This window comes from Stenella coeruleoalba (assembly GCF_951394435.1).
Source record: "Stenella coeruleoalba genome assembly, chromosome: Y".
Taxonomy (NCBI): Eukaryota; Metazoa; Chordata; class Mammalia; order Artiodactyla; family Delphinidae; genus Stenella; species Stenella coeruleoalba.
This window is the reverse complement of record NC_137168.1, coordinates 2,712,523-2,736,248: the sequence shown is the minus strand read 5'-3', so window position 1 is coordinate 2,736,248 and position 23,726 is coordinate 2,712,523. Positions and strand designations below refer to the sequence as shown.

Sequence of the window (23,726 nt, the reverse complement as noted above, 5' to 3'; positions counted from 1 at the left end):
AATTGTCTCAAGCATCTTTTCCAACCACAACGCTATGAGGCTAGATATCAATTACAGGAAAAGATCTTTAAAAATACAAACACATGGAGGCTAAACAATACACTACTTAATAACGAAGTCACCACTGAAGAAATCAAAGAGGAAATAAAAAATACCGAGAAACAAATGACAATGGAGACACGATGACCCAAAACCTATGGGATGCAGCAAGGGCAGTTCTAAGAAGGAAGTTTGCAGCAATACAATCCTACCTTAAGAAACAGGAAATGTCTCGAATAACAACCTAACCATGCACCTAAAGCAATTAGAGAAAGAAAAACAAAAAAAACCCCAAAGTTAGCAGAAGCAAAGAAATAATAAAGATCTGATCAGAAATAAATGAAAAAGAAATGAAGGAGACGATAGCAAAGATCAATAAAACTAAAAGCTGGTTCTTTAAGAAGAGAAACAAAATAGATAAACCATTAGCCAGACTCATCAAGAAAAAAAGGGAGAAGACTCAAATCAATAGAATTAGAAATGAAAAAGGGGAAGTAACAACTGACACTGCAGAAATACAAAAGATCATGAGAGATTACTACAAGCAACTCTATGGCAATAAAATGGACAACTGGAAGAAGCAGACAAATTCTTAGAAATGCACAACCTGCCAAGACTGAATCAGGAAGAAATAGAAAATATGAAGAGGCCTTTCACAAGCACTGAAATTGAACCTGTGATTAAAAACCTTCCAACAAACAAAAGCCCAGGACCAGATGGCTTCACAGGCGAATTCTTTCAAACATTTAGAGAAGAGCTAACACCTATCCTTCTCAAACTCTTCTAAAATATAGCAGAGGGTGGAACACTCCCAATCTCATTCTATGAGGCCACCATCACCCTGATACCAAAAGCAGACAAAGATGTCACAAAGAAAGAAAACTACAGGCCAATATCACTGATGAACATAGATGCAAGAATCCTCAACAAAATACTAGCAAAGAGAATGCAACACCACATTAAAAGGATCATACACCATGATCAAGTGGGATTTATTCCAGGAATGCAAGGATTCTTCAGTATACGCAAATCAATCAACGTGATACACCATATTAACAAACTGAAGGAGAAAAACCATATGGTCATCTCAATAGATGCAGAGAAAACTTTCGACAAAATTCAACACCCATTTATGATGAAAACCCACCAGAAAGTAGGCATAGAGGGAACTTTCCTCAACATAATAAAGGCCATATATGACAAACCCACAGTCAACGTCATCCTTAACGGCGAAAAACCCAAAGCATTTCCACTAACATCAGGAACAAGACAAGGTTGCCCACTCTCACCATTCTTAATCAACATAGTTTTGGAAGTTTTAGCCACAGCAATCAGAGAAGAAAAGGAAATAAAAGGAATCCAAATCAGAAAAGAAGAAGTAAAGCTGTCACTGTTTGCAGATTACATGATACTATACACAGAGAATCCTAAAGATGCTACCAGAAATCTACTAGAGCTACTCAATGAATTTGGTAAAGTAGCAGAATACAAAATTTAATGCATAGAAATCTCTGGCATTCCTATACACAAATGATGAAAAATCTGAAGGTGAAATCAAGAAAACACTCCCACTTATCATTGCAACAAAAAGAATAAAATACCTAGGAATAAACCTACCTACGGAGACAAAAGACCTGTATGCAGAAAATTATAAGACACTGATGAAAGAAATTAAAGATGATACAAATAGATGGAGAGATATACCATGTTCTTGTATTGGAAGAATCAACATTGTGAAAATGACTCTACTACCCAAAGCAATCTACAGATTCAATGCAATCCCTATCAAACTACCACTGGCATTTTTCACAGAACTAGAACTAAACATTTCACAATTTGTATGGAAACACCAAAGACCCCGAATAGCCAAAGCAATCTTGAGAAAGAAAAACAGAGCTGGAGCAATCAGGCTCCCTGACTTCAGACTATACTACAAAGCTACAGTCATCAAGACAGTGTGGTACTGGCAAAAAATCAGAAAGATAGATCAATGGAATAGGATAGAAAGCCCAGAGACAAACCCACGCACATATGGTCACCTTATCATTGATAAAGGAGGCAGGAATGTATAGTGGAGAAAGGACAGCCTCTTCAACAAGTGGTGCTGGGAAAACTGCACAGGTACATGTAAAAGTATGAGATTAGATCACTCCCTAACACCATATACAAAAATAAGCTCAAAATGGATTAAAGACCTAAATGTAAGGCTGGAAACTATCAACATCATAGAGGAAAACGTAGGCAGAACACTCTATGACATAAATCACAACAAGATCCTTTTTGACCCACCTCCTAGAGAAATAGAAATAAAAACAAACATAAGCAAATGGGACTTAAGGAAACTTCAAAGCTTTTACACAGCAAAGGAAACCATAAACAAGATGAAAAGACAACCCTCAGAATGGGAGAAAATCTTTGCAAATGAAGCAACTGACAAAGGATTACTCTCCAAAATTTATAAGCAGCTCATGCTGCTCAATAACAAAACAACAAACAACCCAATCCAAAAATGGGCAGAAGATCTAAATAGACATTTCTCCAGAGAAGATATACAGACTGCCAACAAACACATGAAAGAATGCTCAACATCATTAATCATTAGAGAAATGCAAATCAAAACTACGATGAGATATCATCTCACACCAGTCAGAATGGCCATATCATGAAAAAATCTAGAAACAATAAATGCTGGAGAGGGTGCAGAGAAAAGGGAACACTGTTGCACTGCTGGTTGGAATGTGAATTGATACAGCCACTATGGAGAACAGTATGGAGGTTCCTTAAAAAACTACAAATAGAACTACCATATGACCCAGCAATTCCACTACTGGGCATATACCCTGAGAAAACCATAATTCAAAGAGTCATGTACCAAAATGTTCATTGCAGCTCCATTTACAATAGCCCACAGATGGAAACACCCTAAGTGTCCATCATCAGATGAATAGATAAAGAAGATGTGGCACATATATACAATGGAATATTACTCAGCCATAAAAAGAAACAAAATTGAATTATCTGTAATGAGGTGGATGGACCTAGAGTCTGCTATAGAAAGTGAAGTAAGTCAGGAAGAGAAAGACAAATACCGTATGCTAACACATATATATGGAATTTAAGAAAAAAAAAAGTCATGAAGAACCTAGGGGTAAGACAGGAATAAAGACACAGATCTACTAGGGAATGGACTTGCGGATATGGGGAGTGGGAAGGATAAGCTGTGACAAAGCGAGAGACAGGCATGGACGTATATACACTACCAAATGTAAGGTAGATAGCTAGTGGGAAGCAGCCGCATAGCACAGGGAGATCAGCTCGGTGCTTTGTGACCGACTGGAGGGGTGGAATAGGGAGGGTGGGAGGGAGGAAGATGCGACAGGGAAGAGATATGGGAACATATGTATATGTATAACCGATTCACTTTGTTATAGAGCAGAAACTAACACACCATTGTAAAGCAATTATACTCTAATAAAGATGTAAAAAGAAAAAAAGAGTCATGTACCAATATGTTCATTGCAGCTCTGTTTACAATAGGCAGGAGATGGAAACAAACTAAGTGTCCATCATCGGATGAATGGATAAAGAAGATGTGGCACATATATACAATGGAATATTACTCAGCCATAAAAAGAAATGAAATTGAGCTATTTGTAATGAGGTGGATGGACCTAGAGTCTGTCATACAGAGTGAAGTCAGTCAGAAAGAGAAAGACAAATACCGTATACTAACACATATATATGGAACTTAAGGGGAAAAATGTCATGAAGAACCTAGGGGTAAGACAGGAATAAACACACAGACCTATCTTGACACTTTAAACCTATGAATGGTCAGTTTTCTCTGACATCGTGGAATTAAAGACATAGCTATTTCCTAGATTCTGCAAGGACACCTGGACAGGGAGGGCGCTTCAGGACGGCTTCCAAAACGCAGTGCAGCCCCACCAGGGAACAGTATTTGGCAACGAAAGGGAATGGAGCCCTGATCCACTCTGCGACTCGGACAAATCTCGAAAACATGATGCTGAGTGAGATAAGCCAGACGCAGAAGGCCACAGATTGCACGACTCCATGTACATGAAATGTCTAGAACAGACAAATCTATAGAGACAGAGAACAGATTCGTGGTTGCCAGGAGCTGAGGGAGATGGGAGTTATTGCTAAAGGGCACAGGGTTTCTTTTTGAGGCAATGAAAATGTTCTGGAATTAGATAGTGGTGAGGTGCACAACCTTGTGAGTGCACGAAAAACCACTAAGCAGGGCACTTTAAAATGGCACATTTTATGGTATGTGAAGCATATCTCAATTTTTAAAAACCGCGGTAATTTTCAGGACAAACCCAGTTGACCCGTACACTAGAGGGCTGCCCCACACTGCACACAGGCACCTTTGCACAGGACGGAGCTCACCTCCTGCAGTGGTTCTCTGGTGTCCTGCCCGAGCTCCAGGTGGCCTGGAAATGTCACACTCACCGGGGCAGTGCCCGATCTCCTGACAGCACTGAGGCTGGCACACAGGAGCCCTCTGCCTGGCTCGATGTCCCACGCACTGAACTGTGGGGCTTGTCCCCCAGGGGTTGGCCCAGCCAGCTCCCTTCTTCTTTCCCTCTCCCTCCCTGAACCCCTTGAGCTTTAACGAAATAAAAAGAGGGCCCTCCAGATGGAAAATGTTGAGGATTCCACAGCTCCACAAGCAACCTTTCAGGATGCCCTTGCCCTGTCTTTCTACAGCTTCTGAGCAAAGGCAGAGGCCATCCTCTCACCAGCGGTTCCGTCCACAGAGGGATGGGGATGTCTCTTGGGGGCATCCCAGGCAACCTGATCCCTGCCTCTCTCTCTCTCTCTCTCTCTCTCTCTCTCTCTGACACAGACACACACACAGACACACACACAGACACACACACGCAGAAGGCCAGGCCAGCTCTCTCTGGATTACTGCAGAACACTGAAGTATTAACATTCATTTTCTTTCTTCGGCTGTGTTGGGTCTTCGTTGCTGTGCATGGGCTTTCTTTAGTTCCGGCAAGCGGGGGTTACTCTTTGCTGTGGTGCATGGGCTTCTCATTATGGTGGCTTGTCTTGTTGCGGAGTATGGGCTCTAGGCATGCGGGCTTCAGCAGCTGCACCACGTGGGAGTAGTTGTGGCTCGCAGGCCCTAGAGTACAGGCTCGGTAGTTGTGGTGCACAGGCTTAGCTTCTCCGCAGCATGTGGGATCTTCCCGGACCAGGGCTCGAACCCGTGTCCCCTGCACTGGCAGGCAGATTCTTAACCACTGTGCCACCAGGGAAGTCCCAAGGTTCATTTTCTTCTGTTCCACTGCATATACACTTGTATACACTTGACATTCAGTATCTACGCATTGATTGAGAATATTCTACAAATTGAAGAATACATTCATACTACTTTTCCAAAGTTTCATGTACTCGTATCACCATTTGCATGGTTAGTAAATTCAGGGGTTTTCACATAAATATGTTTAACGTCCGTTCTTCATGGAAAAAACAGACAGCAGGTCTCTGTGGTCTTACTCCCTGTTATGGAACATCTTAGTAACCACCAATCTGCTCGAAACAAATTCAGCTCCTAAATGTGAATCATTGCAACCAGGTAGATAGAAGGAGCTCAGCGAGTCTCCATCAGACCATCTGGCCCCCAGAGGACACTTGGCAATGTCGGAAGACACTTTTGGTTGTCATGACTTGGAGGGGTGTGCTACTGGCAGGCACTAGGTAGAGACCAGGGACACTGCGAAATATGCTACACTACACAGGACAGCGTGACAACAAAGAATTACCCACCCCCAAATATTATCAATGGACACCAAGCTGACCACATGCTTCCACTGTCTCTGGGAAAACAACACATGGGGCGAATCGGTTTCCTACTGCTGCTGTAACAAACTGCCACAAACCAGGTGGCCTAAAACAACACACATTTATTACCTCACAGTTCCGGAGGTCAGAAGTCAAAAATCAGTTTCATTCTGCCAAAATCAAGGTGTCAGCAGGGCCGTGTTCCATCTGCAAGCTCTGGAAAAATACACCTCCTTGGCTCTCGCAGCTTCCAGAAACTGCCTGCATTCCTCAGCTCGTGGCCACATGACTCCAACATCTGACTCTGCTGGCACATCTTCTTCTCTGACTCTGACCCTCCTGCTGCCCTCTTGTAAGGATTCTTCTGATGACACTGAGCCCACCCAGATAATCCAGGATGATCACCTCATTTCAAGACTCTTAACTTAATCCCACCTACAAATGCCATTTGTGTTGGAAGGTAACTTACTAACAGGTTTAGGAGACTAGGACATGGCCATCTTTGGAGGGCCATTATTCTATCGGGGCGGCGGGGGGGAGGTGTCTGTTAAATATCAAACAACAGTGAATATAAGATAAAAGTAACCAGTGGGTATAACACAGTACAAGGGGCACACAGTTACCTAGCCAAGGGAAGGAAGGTCAGGTTAGGTAGTGAATTTCGGCTCAACTCCGGAGTCAGACAGACGCCTCCTCGTTGGCTCTGGGAAGCGAGGTTACTAAGTCAACCCCCTTGGCCTCAGCTCCACCACCCGTCCACCTACAACTCAAGCAGCCCCCGTGGGCTTTCAGGGAGAGCATCCACCAAGTGCCTAGAGTGCCTGGCACATGATAAACACTCCACGTGGTCCTAAGACCCAAGGGATCCCAGCTGGGAGAACAGGAGGCAGGAACAGCACGGTGAGGCCTCAGGGAAGAGGACACGGGCACGTGTGAGCGCCATGGAGGCAGGTACCTGTCTGCTGGCGGTCACCACTGGAGCCCTGAACATGGAAGCGTGCCTGAGATGGAGAGGCTGTGCAACAGTTACTGAATGAATGAATGGGTGATCGAATGAACAAACGAACAGAGGCGGTATGCTTAAACTGAGTAGGGACTGGGCAGTGGGGTGGCGTACGGGACAGAGCACTGCATCAGGGTCAGAAGACTCAGCTCAAGTCCCTGTCCTTCCCACAGCCGGTGGGGCGCACGCCTTGGCTACAGCCCTCAGATACAAGATGAGGGGTTTGAAGGAAGAGGCCCTGGCTCCTCCAAGAACAAAGCTGGAGGATTCAAGCCACGTGTGGTCTTGCCCGAGCCTGACCTGCCGTACACGAAGACTCAGGGTCAGTCAAACTGAACGGTTCGCTCTCTTATTCCAAACGCACCCAGCACTTCCTCTTCCGCAGCACTTTCCTCACATTCCCCCTTCTCAGCCCCAGCACTGAGAAAGCACGAGAAACGCTCGACCTAGGAGATGATGGACAAGGATACACAGAACCCCCAGGCTTGAGTGAGCCCTCCTCCTTTCTCTGAAGCCATCACCACATGAAAATGGTGCCTGGCGACCATCACTGTCTCCATTTTATGTGTCTCCCATCTCCCAGACAAACTTGGTCTCCATCCACCATCCCAGCACACAGGAGGCCAAGAATCTTAACTATTACTTCATTTTACTGGATTTGAAAGGGAATAACTGAACTCAGGAAAACTTAGCTCTGCTTTTATGCCATCAGATTAATTTTACTGAATTTACTGGAAAGGCAGCCAATTAGCAAAAGGACCCAGGCTAGAAGCAGTTCACCGGGCTCACCCGGTGACTTTTAACATGTCACTTGACCCAACGGTTTATGCACTAGAACCTACCAGAGGTGAAACACAGTTTCCACTTCCAAAATCAGAGCGAAAGGGAAGAAAAGGAAACTTAGAGATTTCCAAGCATCCGGGAGCTATTTTTGGAAATGAATGACTTTTCCATTCACTCCTCTTAAAAAAAAAAAAAAAGAAAGAAAGATATTATATGCAGAACAAACCAAGAAGTGGTTGTTGACCATCTAAATGGAAGAAGATTCTTACAGAAGCCCACTCCTTATAGCCTGAAAAACAAGACACTCCCCCATGTATACAGAGACTACCTATAATCTTAAAGAATGAAAAATGGAAAAATCATTATTTGCTTATCAGAAAGTTTATATAATCCCAGAATAGACTCTGCGGGGTAAATATAGTAAGCCTCCTATTAATTAACACCGAATAAAGGCTCCAAGAAGGTAGCAATGATGCCATCTGGCCCTGTTACGTGGGGCTCCAACCTGGCAAATTCTGGAACCGTGGATTGTTTTCCCCTTAAAGCAACAGCCTGTTCAAAAGACTTTTAATATATCACAGAATTTCTCCATGTGGCACAGGTCAAACCCCATCTCGTGAACAAATGGATCCCTAAAAGCTTTTGTCATGATATAGTTTGGGCCTCCCACCATCATCCTGATCATTTAATACTCTGCTTTGATCTCAAATGTGACATGGTCCACCACTCAGACTGCTCGAGGTTGGCATTTCCAGTAACGTACAACCCCAACTGAGCTATCGGAAACAGAACACTAAGTTTCAACAGATCAGTCCACCTATAGGTTAATATCAATACAACCCTGCAAGAAGCAGACATATACATGTCAAAGGCACTGAATTTTTCCAAAAGAGGCAAAAAAGTTCTTCCCATATTATCCACCTAAATGGTAAATACCTTTTAATAAAGTGGCCATTGAACTCTGTGTTGATGTATGTGGAACACATACGTATCACTAATGTAAACCACATACAACTCACCCACAGAAACTACCAGTCGCAAAAATGGTGAATTAGCCTTATTTTTAATCTTATTTGTTTATTTATTTAGCCACGCCATGCAGCACGTGGGAGTCTTAGTTCCCTGACCAGGGATCAAATCTGGCCCCCTACATTGGGAGCGAGGAGTCTTAATCACTGGACCACCAGGGAAGTCCCAACGTTATATATTTTAACAAAGTTTTTGGGTATGATTCCCAGAAAACTAACCACGAAAATTATATGCACAGTACTGATCTGCAGACATAGTGAATTTAAACCTAAGTGGGTTCATACTCCAACTAAAGAAATTCCATTTTGAAAATACTGAGATTTTTTTTTACACATCTGTAGCCACATCTGTAAAGATGTCTCCTCACGTTTGCAACTTCTTTGTTGTAGCTTGAAAAAGAAAGTACAGCTACAATAATTCACCAACACACCCTGAGCTGGTAAGACCCAATGTTGTTAAATACAACATTGAATGGAATTACTATAAAACCCTAGAAGAGTTTGTTTACAAACCTTGGCCCTCAGTGACCTTGCTTACGGCAGCATATTTTATGCTATTAGGTTTAATAAATTATATAGGAAATGATGTTTTCAGTCGGCAACAATTTTCGCCTAACCGACTACATTCATCTATTCCTCCATAATTTAATTTTCTTTAAAAACCTATTTCTTTGCCTCTCCTGATAGTTCTCCATTTGGAAGCTGTTTGGGGAAAGTCCTCATGTTTTTTTTTTTTTCTTTTGCGGTACACAGGCCTCTCAATATTGTGGCCTCTCCCGTTGCAGAGCACAGGCTCAGCAGCCATGGCTCACTGGCCCAGCCGCTCCATGGCATGTGGGATCCTCCCGTACCTGGGCACGAACCCATGTCCCCTGCATCGGCAGGCAGACTCTCAACCACTGCGCCACCAGGGAAGCCCAAAAGTCCTCATTTTTTGAATACCGTTTTCCAGTCATGTGAATCGAATGCAACTCAAAAAGGGTGTTAACTGTCAGATGCACGTGGAGAAAATGCTGTGCTCTGACACACGGTTTTTTCCATATCATAAAAATCAATTACAACTTTAAAGGATAACCGGTCACCTATAAAAATCGGCAGGGTTCTGTTGCGAAAGAAGAAGAATGACTATTACAGCATTTACACCCTTCCGTAGACTCCACTTAAATGTCTGTGGCTCGCTGAGCATTGCATACATATTTCGGGCAAGGTACTATGGGAGCTGAAGTGCAAGCTGTCCCCTGCTGAAATTTCACTCCCTATAAAAACAGTGTCTCATAAAAGTGTACACATTTTTACTTTACAAAAAAATGTAAAATGTCCACTTTTGTTCACTCCACCGACAATTTTAGCATTAGAAACAGGGCTTTTTAAAAACCTGTAGCATAAGTGATGTATAAAATGTCATTCAATAACACAGATTTCTGGAAAGAGGAACATAGGAAATGTGTATGAAATACATGGAAAGGAAGATTCTACAAGCTGTCTTCTGTGGGGTCTGCCCACTTATGGCCTGGGTTGTACCATTAAAATGGAAACTCTTACATTTATACTTTTCATCATGAATCCACACTGCAATGTAACCACAACTGTTTCATATTACCCTCATAAAATGAGTCTTTGCCTTTTCTAAGCAAAACAGTATTTTTTAATTGGTTCATTTTCCAGTTGTTTGGATTTTTAACAGACACACAGCATAAAAGGGCACCACATTCCAAGCAGTTCTACCAACTCCAGAACCATCCAAGGCTTGATCAGACAGCTGTGGCTCTAGCCTTTGGTTAAAATTATAATATGATCTCACCTGATTTTCAAAATAACTATGCATCTTTTTAAGCCAATAAACTGTGCTATAATCTCTCTAAGTTTCTGAGTCCAGAAGCTTGCCATGTTCAAAGAGAATGTTAGGGAACCATGATCCTTTTGCCTTTCTTTGTTTTTCCCTGTCTGAACCCATGCAGCGCTGCCTTTCCAGTGCAGGGAGGAGGAAGCAGGAGCCTCTCACCACGCTGGGCCTTTTCAACTCTCAAAGTCACTGGGAAGCTTGCAGTATTTCCTTTCTGGCACTCAGGCCCAGTGTGGAAAGAAGTTGCTCCAGACAGGACAAGATATCAGATAATCACTGTAATCCCTTGGTTTCAACAGAATTCCAGCTCCACAAAAAAATGCCTCTCCCCAAAAGCAGCTGAACCACTGAAACCAACAGACAATCGAACAAAAAGTTAACGAAGAAGTCATTACATGAACTTAATTAATCGTAATCTGGTGGTGCTTTTAGAAGCATCCGTTTTTCACTCCGTAGGATTTATTTACGTGAATAATAAGACAATTTAATGCTCTACTCGGATCTTGCACAAAAAGGAAACCTAAAATTCAACTCTTGTGTTGCCGTTATTCCAAAAGCATATGGGTCTAATCATAGCCCATTCTGACCGCAGTACACAGGCTTTTTCAATCAGAATTTTAACTCAATTTTTAAGGCGCTAAAGAGTAACCGTCACAAGTTTGATGGTTACTCCAAAGAATCGGGAATCCCTGAAGTGTCCCATCTGGCACAGTCTTCGAATGGAAACTAGGTTCAGCCCGCCACACAAGGAGCCCACACCACGAGGCTGGGGCGCACGTTTGTGCTCCAAGATGACAGCTCATCTGGCCACCGCGAGGTCGGGGGCGCCTGTAGGGCCACAGCCTGGGGGCTGTGGGCCGCGGAGGCCCGACAGGGATGGGCGAGACCGCGGAGGAAAAAGGAAGAGAGGGCCATCCGTCAGCGCCTGGAGAGGAAATTCCAGATGCCCAGCTCCCAGGCTTCGGTCAGCGGTTGACGTGAGGGAACCAAGTCAGAGTGTCCGCCCCGCGGTGGAGGTCGGGGATTCCGCACTCCTGGGGCTCGAGGCCGGGAGAGGGGGAGCCTCGACCCTCGGCCAGGGGTCCGGAGATGGGGGCGCCCGGATCGTCGCCGGGCGCGGAGGACTCACGATCTTCGCCCACACGCGGAGGACTCACGATCTTCGCCCACACCCGGAGGCCTCCCGGATCCTCGATCCTCTCCCTGGGCCCAAGGTATAGGGCGCCCTAATCCTGGTCGGGGTCCGCACCCCCTTACCGGTCGCGGGGGTCGATCCACGACGTCTGGCGCGTGTTGTGGTCGATGTAGAAGACGCGGCCGTCGTAGTCGCGCGCCTCCTCCCTGCCGGTGGGCAGCAGCAGCTCGGCGCTCTCCCGGGCCCATGGGGGTGGCGGTGCGGAGGGCGCCGGGGTCGCTGGGGCCGCATCTGGGGCGAGAGCTGAGGCGGCTCCTGGGGGGGCTGCGCGGGCTGAGGCGGCCCCCGCCGGGCCTCGCGCGGCTGTCCCCGCCGCCGCCGCTGCCGCCGGCCGCCGCTCAGCCACCGCATGACGGCGCGGGCCCCGCCGCCGCCCGGCCGCCCCACGCGCGCCGCCTCCTCCGCCAGCACTAAGGCCCGGCGTCCGGGGCGCGGGGACGGCCGCCGGGAGCCGCCCGCCGCGCTCGGTGCATCCTCCGCCCGGTGCCCGCGCACCGGCGCGCGCCTGCCGCCCGTCTGCCGCCCGGCCCTGCGCGCCGCCGCCCGCGCCGCCTGGGTCACTCGAGTCGCCGCCGCTCATGGAGTCACAGCCCCAGCGCTGCCGCAGCCGCTACAGGCGGCCCCTCAGTTCCCGCGGCGCGCCCGGCCGCATTCCTTCAGTGGGATGATTTTTTTTTTAATTATCGTATTTACTGTCTAAATTGTTTGTAAAGGGTTATATTACTTTTATAAGGGGAAAAGTTGTTTTAAAAAGAATGTGAAGGCATGGAGACTGTAATTGGGACATATCCGAGGGAGGCCTTTCCTCCTCTTCTCCCACCACAACGCAGAAACTTCCTTGCTCCCCAAGAATCTAGCCCCACCCGAACATCATATGCCGGAAATTCCACCACGGGAGTCCTTTTAGTTACACGTGCACAGTTATTAAATGTCCAAAGGAAAGGGATGGAGCGTATCAAAAAAGCAAATACTTTGTGATCTTGCATGTTCCAGAGAATGCCCATGTGCTGAGTGTCCCTACCCTGACATCTTCCCTTCTGATCGGCATGCTTTACTACCAAGGAGGCTGCCACTGCCTTGTCCCTCCCTCCCGGCCCACGCTGCAGTCACCTTACCACCCAACATGGCTGGGCTGAAGCTGCAATCCCGCCCTCCCTGCCAGGCATCGTGTCCTTTCAGAATTTCGCAAATCTGGGCGCTATCACTAAAAATTATCCTGAATGGGGCTGGAGTGCATTGGAGTGACGCCAACCTCAACAGAGAGAGAGAACAGCCACACACATCAAAGGACTCACAGAAGGAAAGGCAAGATGAAAAAGTATCAGGTAAAGAATAAGGGGTGGGGGAAGCTACACCCCATGAGGAGCTAAGAGGCAAGTGCTGATGGGCCTTTCCCTGAGGATGAGATCTTCTGGACTCCTCAGACTGGCTGCAGACCCACCATATGCAGGCACTGTGCTGGGCGTTGGGATGCTGCAGAGAACAGGAAAGAGTCTGTGCACCCCCAGCCCGCAAGTCGGGGACTAAACTAAGAATAGGCATTTAGGACTGTGGCCTGTCTACAGACCAAGCCAGGGTGCCAGTTCAGACTGGGAACTCAGGGGAGGCCTTGTGAGACCGAAAGGAAGATGGCTTGGATGAGGAAGCTGAGGCTCCGGTCCTTAGATTCTCGAGTCCTGAGCCCTTGCCCCTTGGCACGTGTAGCCGCAGTCACCAAATACTTGCTGATTTACTAGCAGATACGGCGCCTCAGCCAGATCTCCCTGGCTGGGGCGCACACCCTTCTCAGAGGATTACCCTTGGCTGACAGATGTCTGAGAGGTGATACTCCCCGCCCCCGCCCCAGGACTGCTCCTGCAGTATGACAGACCAGGCCCCTGGCCTTGGTGGGACAAAGTGTAGTGCACCTCACCCTCCAGGGCCCCCACCTGGGCTACCATGGCTTTGCTAGCTCCTCTCCTCTCTAGCCTGCCTCCCCTACCCCCATCCATCACTTGCATGAGAACTACCCCTCCTTGAGCACTGCTTCTAGGGAGCCTGAACCCAGAGAGTCTGCTGTGCTTATTCTTCCAAGCACTTAGCGAATATAAACCGTTTGACCATCGTGGCGACATCTACACATAGTCCTAACTTCATTTGCACATTAACAGAGGAGAATTGGGAAGAAATGTCACACGGCGTGCCAGTGGAGACAGATGGAAGCCCCTCACTGAAAAGGCTTTATCCACAGGCCCACCCACGGCCCCTGGACCTCTCTGAGTCAGAGAAGTGAAGCAGGCCAGCCGCATTTGTCTTCCTAAAATGAGCCAACAAAAGGAAGAGACCAGAACTTGGGATGACCGAGGCCTCCATCTTCCCTTGTAATGTTTGCCCTAGGCAGAAACTGATGGTCCCTAAAGACCTGTGCGGGGCATTGGGATGGTAGAGATGTTGGTGGGGGGGGGGGGGTGAGGGGAATCTTGCCTCCCCAGCTTTGCCATATATTGGGAAGTCTTGTGTGCGTGTGTTAATTGTTAGGGAGAATAAAGCCTGTCTTTCTCACAGTCAAGTGGGGCTTTCCATGTTGGACTGAAAAACACAAGCATACACAAAGCACTGCAGGGAAAGGAGGCTTTCGTCTGAGCCGAAGGCACAATTATGCATTCTTTATTGCCTCCATGTTCATACCACAGCCTTGCCAACAAGGAAAAGTACAAACATTGTAGCGACCTCTCCTGGCACCAAGATTTCTGATGGAAAAACAGCTCAGGAAAAATCCACTTAGGCCCTGGGTACTGGAGACGCAAATATTGATACTTGTTCTCCTTGCAGACCCTTTGGGGAACCCCCTTGCGCAAACTGTTAAAATGCCCTCACGTGGAGCTTGCAGAATATTTTCTTTAAAATGCTTCTTAAGGAGTAAATCCAACACACTCCTTGCATGCCAGGCAAGCATGCCCAGAGTGTGAAGATTTTTACTCGGATTCCGCCTTCTCTTCCCAAAGGATAACCTTGAGTTATCAAGGAAGGTACAAAATTGCCTCTATCCACATTCAATACTTGGGAAGCTTCTGGAAAAGGGAGCACCGGGAGGGCTGCAATCGTCATGTCGAAAATAAGAGAAATAAATACTGCTGGCGAAGTCTTGCCTGCCTAACCTGAGACCTCTCCTGTGGCTCAGGAACTAAAAGCGGGAGGGTGGGGCTATTCCCTGAGGTTATTTTTCCTGACTTTAAGTCTTCAACTTTAGACACTTATTTGACTTGTGATCGGAAACGCCCTTGTTTGGATTTTGAGTGTGGACGGGGAGCCTGGGAACATTTTTCTCAAATGGGACTTCCTTGACTTGGGTAAATTTGTGCAGTTTTGAGATGAGGTTTTTCTCATGTCCTGATCTTCCATTCCAAAGAGATGCAGAGTATTCTGAAAGAGTCAGCTGTGTGAATAAACCAGGCCGTCTGTTTGGCCATTTTAGTGCTTTATTCTGCTGTGTGTTGGCTTCTTCGCGTACAGCAATGCCCTTGGTGTTGGTTCATGGCTGTCATGTTGTAGGCGGACTCGGCATTTGTACCTGGGTCATTAAACTTCAGTTTTAAGAAAAAAAAAAGTAAGACCAATTTTTCTCCCAAACTTAGAATATTTGCTGTCACCCACTTGCTTCCTCTCCAGGTCTCCCCTCCCAAAGCTATATTTTTACTTCTCCTTCCCAACCCTTGGGTTGTGTTGCACAAAATGGTAATGAGCCAAATGGAAATGTATTCCAAGCAAACCATAATTTTCAGAAGACACAGCTGCCATGAGCCGGCATACTACACGATGCTTCCTCCTGGCTGGGTTCTCTCTTGTTTAGGATTATGACTCTGGTCCCCTGTGGATTTGGAAAAACAGATTCTTCAACTGCAGACCTCTGCTTTAAGAGCCAAGCAGACCAGCTTGGAAGCCTCAGGCTTACAGAAACAGGAAGGCGGATTTATCCGACACAGAAATGAGCAGTCTCTGGGTTATTAACATTTGATGACACCAGCATTATAAATTAGTCTCTTTTGTAGCATGAATGGAACAGTTTTGGAACACAGGCAACGTCGGTAGATCCTGAAACAACCACCCCGAGATGTTTGTTATATATCAGTGCTTTTCAACCAGGGGCGATTGTGGTCCCCAGGGGACATTTGGCAACACCTGGAGATGTTTGCTATGGGCATCCAGTGAGTAGAAGCCAGGGCTGCCGCTCAACATCCTACAGGGCCCAGGACCACCCCACAACAGAGAATTATCCAGCCCAAATGTCAGTGCTGATGTAAAGAAGCCCTGTAATACGCGTGTAATTGATGGTAACATTTGTTCTACCTAGGCTTTTAGTGGGGAAATCAAGGCCCAGACAATGTAAGTAACGAGGCCAATGTGATCTGGCCACTGCTAAAAAGCATCAGCCCTGAGATCAAAGCTCAGCTATCCCGTCTGACCTCTGTATTAGTCAGGGTTCTCCAGAGAAACAGAACCAATAGGATACATATACCAAGATTCATTATAAGGAATTTGCTCACGTGATTATGCAGGTTGAGTAAGGAAAGTTGACTTAGCAAATGGGAAACCCAGGAGAGCCAATGATATGGTTTCAGTCCAAGGCCAGCAGGCTGGAGACCCCAGAAGAGCTGATGTTTCACTTCAGGTCCAAAGGCAGGAAAAAGCGGATGACCCAGTGCAATCAGTCAGGCAGGAGGAGTTCCCCCTTACTTACTGACTCACAGGAGAGTCAATCTTTTTGTTTTACTCCAGCATTTGACGGATTGGATGAGACCCACCCACATCTGCTTTCCTCAGTCTCCTGATTCAAGTTTTCCTCTCCTCCAGAAGCACCCACACCAACACACCCAGAATGTTTGACCCAATATCTGGGCACCCTGTGGTCCAGTCAGGTGGACGCGTAAACTCCCCATTACACCTCCTGACTTGATATCCAGTTGCTCTGTGTTTCTACAACCCTTCATGTCCACAGAGTGATTCATGGACGGCAGCATCAGCAGTGCGGGGGATCTCATCCAAACGGCCAGCCCGGACCCATTGGTTTGTGAAGCGCTATGTTACACACATGGAAGGGGGTGGCACGGGGGTGCAGGCATCTAAAAAAACGATTTTACTATATTCATTCAGAGAGCCATCTGGTTAGTGTTTCCGTTACTCAACTTCATAATCGTTAGGGCTTTATTTATCATTTAAGAGGTGCCAAGAGCTAGTCAGCTTTCCATGAGAAGCATATTTAACAGTCTGGATTTGTGTGTCATTCAACCGTAGGCCAAGCCTCCGCGAACTTCAGCCTGGCTAACCTGGCACAGAAGTAGAAATGGGCAAAAGCCAGCCCCGAGCCAACCATGCTGTCAGCAATGTTTGATTTTTGCCTGTTTCCCTGCCTCTCCCCTGCCTGGTATCCCCACCCAGGACTGGCTACACAGTTTGCTGTCTACATTTTGCAGTGCCAAATGAAAAGGCGGGACCCTTTTCAGACTGCTTCCACAAAACACCCTAAACAGAGCGGCTTATAAACAACAGACATTCCTTTCTCACAGGTCTGGAGGCCGGGAAGTCCATGAACAGGGTGCCAGCGTGATCCGGTGCGTCTTCATATGGTGGACGGGTTTAGGGAGCTCTGTGAGGTCTCTCTGAAAAGAACATTGATCACATTCGTGAAGCTCCACCATCATGACCTAAGCACCTCCCAAAGGCCCCACCTCCAATACCATCACATGGGGACTAGGACTTCAATACATGAACTTGGGGGGCACACCAACATTCAGACCACGGCAGACCCCTTGTTTAAAAAAATACTAATAATTTCAAGAGGGTAGACAATTAAAACAAGCACAAGCCCTTCAGAGCACAGGGCCCTGTCCATACCTTTGACTTCTAGTCATTGTGCCCTTTGAACATTCCAAAGGGACAGCAATTTTCAGCGATAGCACAGAAGATCATTTTGGGGAAAGAGGCCCTGTCCCAGCAAATCCTTGTTCCCCAGGACTTCTCTGCCAGCCCAGCTACCTCCCCAAGGTCAGCATGATACTGCTGGCAGGAAGAATGTCCTCTGCTCCTACGCCCTGGGCTCCCTGGTGTTGAGGGTTGAATTATGTCCCCTCACAAATATGTTCAAGTACCTATCCCCAGTACCTGTGAATGTGACCTTATTTGGAAATAGGGCCATTGCAGATATAATTAGCTAAACTACAATGAAGTCATACTGACGTAGGGTGGACCCTTAACCCAATATGACTGGTGTTCTTAGAAGAAGAGAAAGGACAGACACACAGGAAGAAGGCCATGTTATGGAGGCAGACACTGGAGTGATATGTCCACAAGCCAACGAATGGCAGAGATTGGCAGCAACACCTGGTGTTTATGTGTGTATATATATATAATGTATATCATATATATATTATGTATATATATGATATACATAATATATATATAATGTTTCAATAAATTTATGTATTTTTGGCTGTGTTGAGTCTTCGTTGCTGCGCGCGGACTTTCTCTAGTTGTAGCGAGTGGGGGCTACTCTTTGTTGCGGTGCGCGGGCTCTAGGCACACGTTCTTCAGTAGTTGTGGCGCATGGGCTCAGTAGTTGTGGCTCACGGGCTCTAGAGTGCAGGCTCAGTAGTTGTGGCGCACAGGCTTAGTTGCTCCAGGCATGTGGGATCTTCCGGACCAGGGCTCGAACCCGTGTCCCCTGCATTGGTAGGCGGATTCTTAACCACTGTACCACCAGGGAAGTCCCATTCTCTAAAGCCTTTAAAGGGAGCATGGCCCTGCTGACACCTTGATTTCAGAATTCTAGCCTCCAGAACCATGAGACAATAACTTTCTATTGTTTCAAGCCACCCAGTCTGTGGTACTTTGGTACCACGGTCCTAGGAAACTAATACTCCTGGAAACTTGTCCCTAGGCTCTTGCTTTTGCTTCAGGCAAGACTGAAATCTATAGAAGTGTCCTGATCAGTGCCAAGAAATCCCAGAAAACAGAAGCCTTCCATGACCGCCTCCAGAAATCCCACCAAACCCAGGAGCCCCAGGTATGGCATGCTTGACTCGGTAAACACTAATAGCTGACTTCCAACGTAGACCAGAAGTATCCAGTTTTACCCTGTGCTGCACAAAGTTCCGATTTACCTTGGACCACTGGGTATCCAACCTGTAGATGAGGGTAATGTCTCTTTATGGAAACATTTCAGCTAATCCCAAAGAAGCAGTGATGGAATCAGAATTAGAGTGAAGACCCCTCCCCCAGGGATTGCCTGGATCCTGGTGCTGAGCTTCAACGGTTGCTAAGATCACAAAACGATAGACGATCAGACTTGATGTGCTTCCTCAGAAAAACACACCACCTGTGACGTAGCCTTGTCAAAAAGTCAAACCTGTATCGAGGGATCAAACCTGTAGATCTGGTTACCTGCTTCCAGGAAATACAGACGTCAGAGGAATAGTTAACATCTCGGGAATGCTATCAGTAAAATCCCAGCTGATATCCAAAAATTTGACCTTGTTTCTTTCAGAAATAAACTCTAAGTGGGGGGGGGGAGGTTGGGGGGAAAGGAGAGATGGAAAGGGAGCCTTTAGATGAAAAAAAAGACTAAAGAGACACAGGAACTAGCAGCACGGTGTGGGTCGTATTTGAATCCTGCTTCATACAACTGGAGAAAAACATCTGTGATATTTATGAGGCAACTGGAAAGGTAAACACTCCCTGGTAGTAGATGATATTAAGGAATTATTTCTTAAAATTTAGGTTGGATAATGGTATTCCAGTTATTTTTTTTAGTTGGGCATATAGTTTAGAAACACATTTGGAAATAATTATGGGAAATGTGATCTATATATAAGATTTGTTTTAAAATAACATGGGTGATGGAGAGTGGGAATGAGTAGATTTGAGACAAGGGCATCATAAATTGATAATTGTTGAAGCTGGTGATGGGTCATGGGGGTCATCATAAAACCTCTACAATTCATATATGCTTAAAAATGTCCATAATAAAAAATTTTTGAAAATTCCACTGGCACGCCATATAAACAGCTGAGTGGATAGAATCTGAATGTTGGGTGTTATGTCTATTGGTTTTCTATAGCTGCTGTAACAAATTACCACAAACATGGTGACTTGAAAGTATAGAAATTCATTAGAAGTCCAGAATGAGTCTCATCATGATAAAATTAATGTGTTGGCAGCGCTGCATTCCTTCTGGAGGATCTAGTGGAGATTCTGCATCCTTACCTTTCCCAGTATCTAGCGGCTGCCTGAATTCCTTGGCTCATGGCCTCTTCCAGCAATCATGTCTCTCCTCCACCTCGGCTTACATCTTACCTCTCCTTCCCTGACTCTGACCCCCTGCTTCCCTCATATGAGGACCCTTTTGACTACCTTGGGCTCACCTGGATAATACAGAACAATCTTCCCATCGCAAGATCCTTAATTTAATCACATCTGCAAAGTTCCATTTGCCATGTAAAGTAACATCTGTCATGTAAGGAAACATAGCTTTTGGGGATTAGGACATGTCTGGACATCTTTTGGCAGGGGGATTATTCTGCCTACCAGGTATCTCAGATCGACATTTACCAACAATTTTTTGTTCAAAACAGAGACATCCGGTTATGAGTTCTGCATACTTCAACAGGGGTGATTTTGCCTCCCGGGGACATTTGGCAGTATCTGGAGACATTTAAAAAATGTTTCATTTTGTTGAAGTATAGTTGATTTACAATGTTGTGTTAATTTCTGTCGTACAGCAAAGTGATTAGAATATATATATATAAACATTCTTTTTCAGGGAATACCTGGAGACATTTTTGATTGTCAAGACCGGAGGTAAGGTCGGGGAGGGTAGGTGGGGGAGGAGGCGGTGCTACTGGAATCTATCTAGTTTGTAGAGACCATGTATTGTAGGCTGCTAAACCTCATACAAAGCAGAGGACGAGGGATCTACCAAGCCCCACATGTTACTAGTACTGAGGCTGAGCAACCCTGGGCAAGGAGCAACAGAAGGAAAAGAGCATGTTATATTCTCCACAATGTATCTGCAAAGAGCAAGAAATGAAGAAGTATTTCTTGAATGAATAAACAATTAGCTTGCTAATAAATACATTACACCTTCTCATCAATAAGACGACCTCAAATTCGGTGACTACAGCTGAGTCACCGAATTATATCCAAAAGTGAATATAATCCGGAATATCAAAAAAAGTATGTGTTCCTGCTGAAATCACAAGAAGACAGACACCAAAGACCTGATGTGCCTCTGGGGAAGAAAACACCACCAACCTATGAGACAATTTTGCCCTAAAATCCAAACCCGATCTGATCAAAGCCTCTGGAAAGATTCCATGGATTCCAAAGATCTTATTTGCAGATAAAAGGGTATTGACATATCTTAGGATTCCTCTAGTGCAAAGGTCTTTAGAGCCAGAGAGAAAAGTACATATTTTGAGAACCATAGACCTGCAAAATCCAATCAAGGATAAAGCTGCCAGTCCTACAAATGTCCATGGGGTACATGGAAGACTCAGTAATGTGTACAGCTTAATTAAAGTTAAGGGTCAGGGTCTTGAGAGCACCTCCCGTGAAGTATAGCATCCTGGACATAACAATCATTTATAGGATTCAAGTGTCCCATTAGGGTCACTGACAAGAATCTAGCTAGGGGCCAGCCCAAATCCTGGGAATGTATGCAGGCTCAGTCATGGGATGATAATTACTACCTGTAATGGAACGAATCTCTCAGCTCCAGGAGGATTTGGGAAAAGTACAGAAACTTTTAAGAGAATCAAAATATAGGATTCATATTTGGGGTAAAGAAGGAATCTCTGCGTATTTGGTATTTTATGCATTTGTAAGGTTTCAAAGAATTTCTGAGTTTTGGAAACCACTGTAAAATATATAATTGGGTAATTCATCTAAATGTGATTTTAGTTGAAAACTAATTTCATATAGTATTGGAATATTTTAAAAGAGCTTAAATTTTACTATATTTATAAGTTTAATTTATTAGATTTTAAGGATATATGCATACCTGGGAATGTATCTGTTAATTGAGACAAGTGAAGTGATTAAAAAGGGAACTGGGTGTAATGTGTTAAGGGTTTTAAATGCACTTTAAAATTCATGAAAGTGTTTAATTACCTGAGTTTGCAAGTGGGATCAAATATTTTCCAAAGTCCTCTTAAAATTGGTTGCTATTATTTGCTAGACTTAAAAAATGAATTTTAAAAGAGAATAATCAATTTTCTAGGCTGAACTTAAAAGGTTAAGGAAAAGCTACAATGAGATATCACCTCACACCTGTCAGAATGGTTATCACCAAAAAGAACACAAATAACAAATGCTGGGGAGGGTGTGCAGAAAAGGGAATCCTCTCACACTGTTGGTAGGAATGTAAATCAGTGCAGCCACTGTGGAAAACAGTTTGGAGGTTTCTCAAAAAACGAAAAATAAAACTACCATATGACCCCGCAATTCTACTGCTAGGCATATATCCCCAAAAAACCACGGACACTAATTGTAAAAGATACATGTCCCCCAGTGCTAGAGCAGCATTATTTACAATTGTCAAGATATGGAAGGGACTTCCCTGGTGGTCCAGTGGTAAAGAATTCACCTTCCAGGCTTCCCTGTGGTGCAGTGGTTAAGAATCCGCCTGCCAATGCAGGGGACACGGGTTCGAGCCCTGGTCCGGGAAGATCCCACATGCCGCGGAGCAACTAAGCCCGGGTGCCACAAGTACAGAGCCTGCGCTCTAGAGCCCACGAACCATAACTACTGAACCCGCGTGCCACAACTACTGAAGCCCGTGCGCCTAGAGCCCGTGCTCTGCAATAAGAGAAGCCACTGACTACGCACCTCAACGAAGAGTAGCCCCCGCTCGCTGCACCTAGAGAAAGCCCGCGCACAGCAATGAAGACCCAGCTCAGCCCAAAATAAATAAATTAATCAAAAAAAAAAAGAATTCACCTTCCGATGCAGGGGAAGTGTGTTCGATCCCTGGTCAGGGAACTAGGATACCACATGTCACAGGGCAACTAAGCCCACATGCCACAACTACAGTGCCTCAACTAGAGAAGAGAAAACCCCCACACCACAACTAGAGAGAAGTCCGCACGGTGCAACGGAAGATCCCACATGCCGCAACTAAGATCCAGCGCAGCCAAAAAACAAAGATATGGAAGCAACCTAAGTGTCCATCAACAGATGAATGAATAAAGAAAATGAGAGGGGGCTTCCCTGGTGGCGCAGTGGTTGAGAGTCTGCCTGCCAATGCAGGGGACACAGGTTCGGGCCCTGGTCTGGGAAGATCCCACATGACGCAGAGCAACTAGGCCCGTGAGCCACAACTACTGAGCCTGCACGTCTGGAGCTTGTGCTCCGCAACAGGAGAGGCCGCGACAGTGAGAGGCCTGCACATCGCGATGAAGAGTGGCCCCCACTCGCCACAATCAGAGAAAGCCCACGCACAGAAACGAAGACCCAACACAGCCAAGAATAAATAAATAAATAAATAAATAAATAAGTAAATAAATAAAAAGAAAATGAGGGGGTTTCCCTGGTGGCGCAGTGGTTGAGTCTGCCTTCCGATGCAGGGGACACGGGTTCGTGACCCGGTCAGGGAAGATCCCACATGCCGCGGAGCGGCTGGGCCCGTGAGCCATGGCCGCAGAGTCTGCGCATCCGGAGCCTGTGCTCCGCTACGGGAGAGGCCGCAGCAGTGAGAGGCCCACGTACCGCAAAAGAAATAAATAAATAAAGATGAGATATATATATATATATATATATATACAATGGAATACTACTCAGTCATGACAAGGAACAAAATAATGCCATTTGCAGCAACATGGATGGACTGGGAAGTTATTATGCTAAGTGAAAAATGTCAGAGAAAGACAAATACTGTATGATATCGCTTATATGTGGAATCTAAAAACTATAACAAACTAGTGACTATAACAACAAAAAAAAGCAGACTCACAGATACGGAGAACAAACTACTCGTTGCCAAGTGGG

The 23,726-nt window shown here is 45.7% G+C and overlaps 1 protein-coding gene across 1 annotated transcript in view; it reads right to left on the bottom strand.

The window, feature by feature from the left end:
• LOC307181082 (uncharacterized protein) overlaps positions 1-11,896 on the bottom strand; it is a gene marked incomplete at its 5' end in the record, with an annotated part of 28,727 nt that extends 16,831 nt beyond the window's left edge. The window contains one exon of the mRNA XM_079911856.1: positions 11,771-11,896. Within this exon, the coding sequence (XP_079767982.1) occupies positions 11,771-11,896 (126 nt within the window). The remainder of the gene's footprint in view (positions 1-11,770) is intronic.
• Between the last annotated feature and the right edge of the window lie 11,830 nt (positions 11,897-23,726).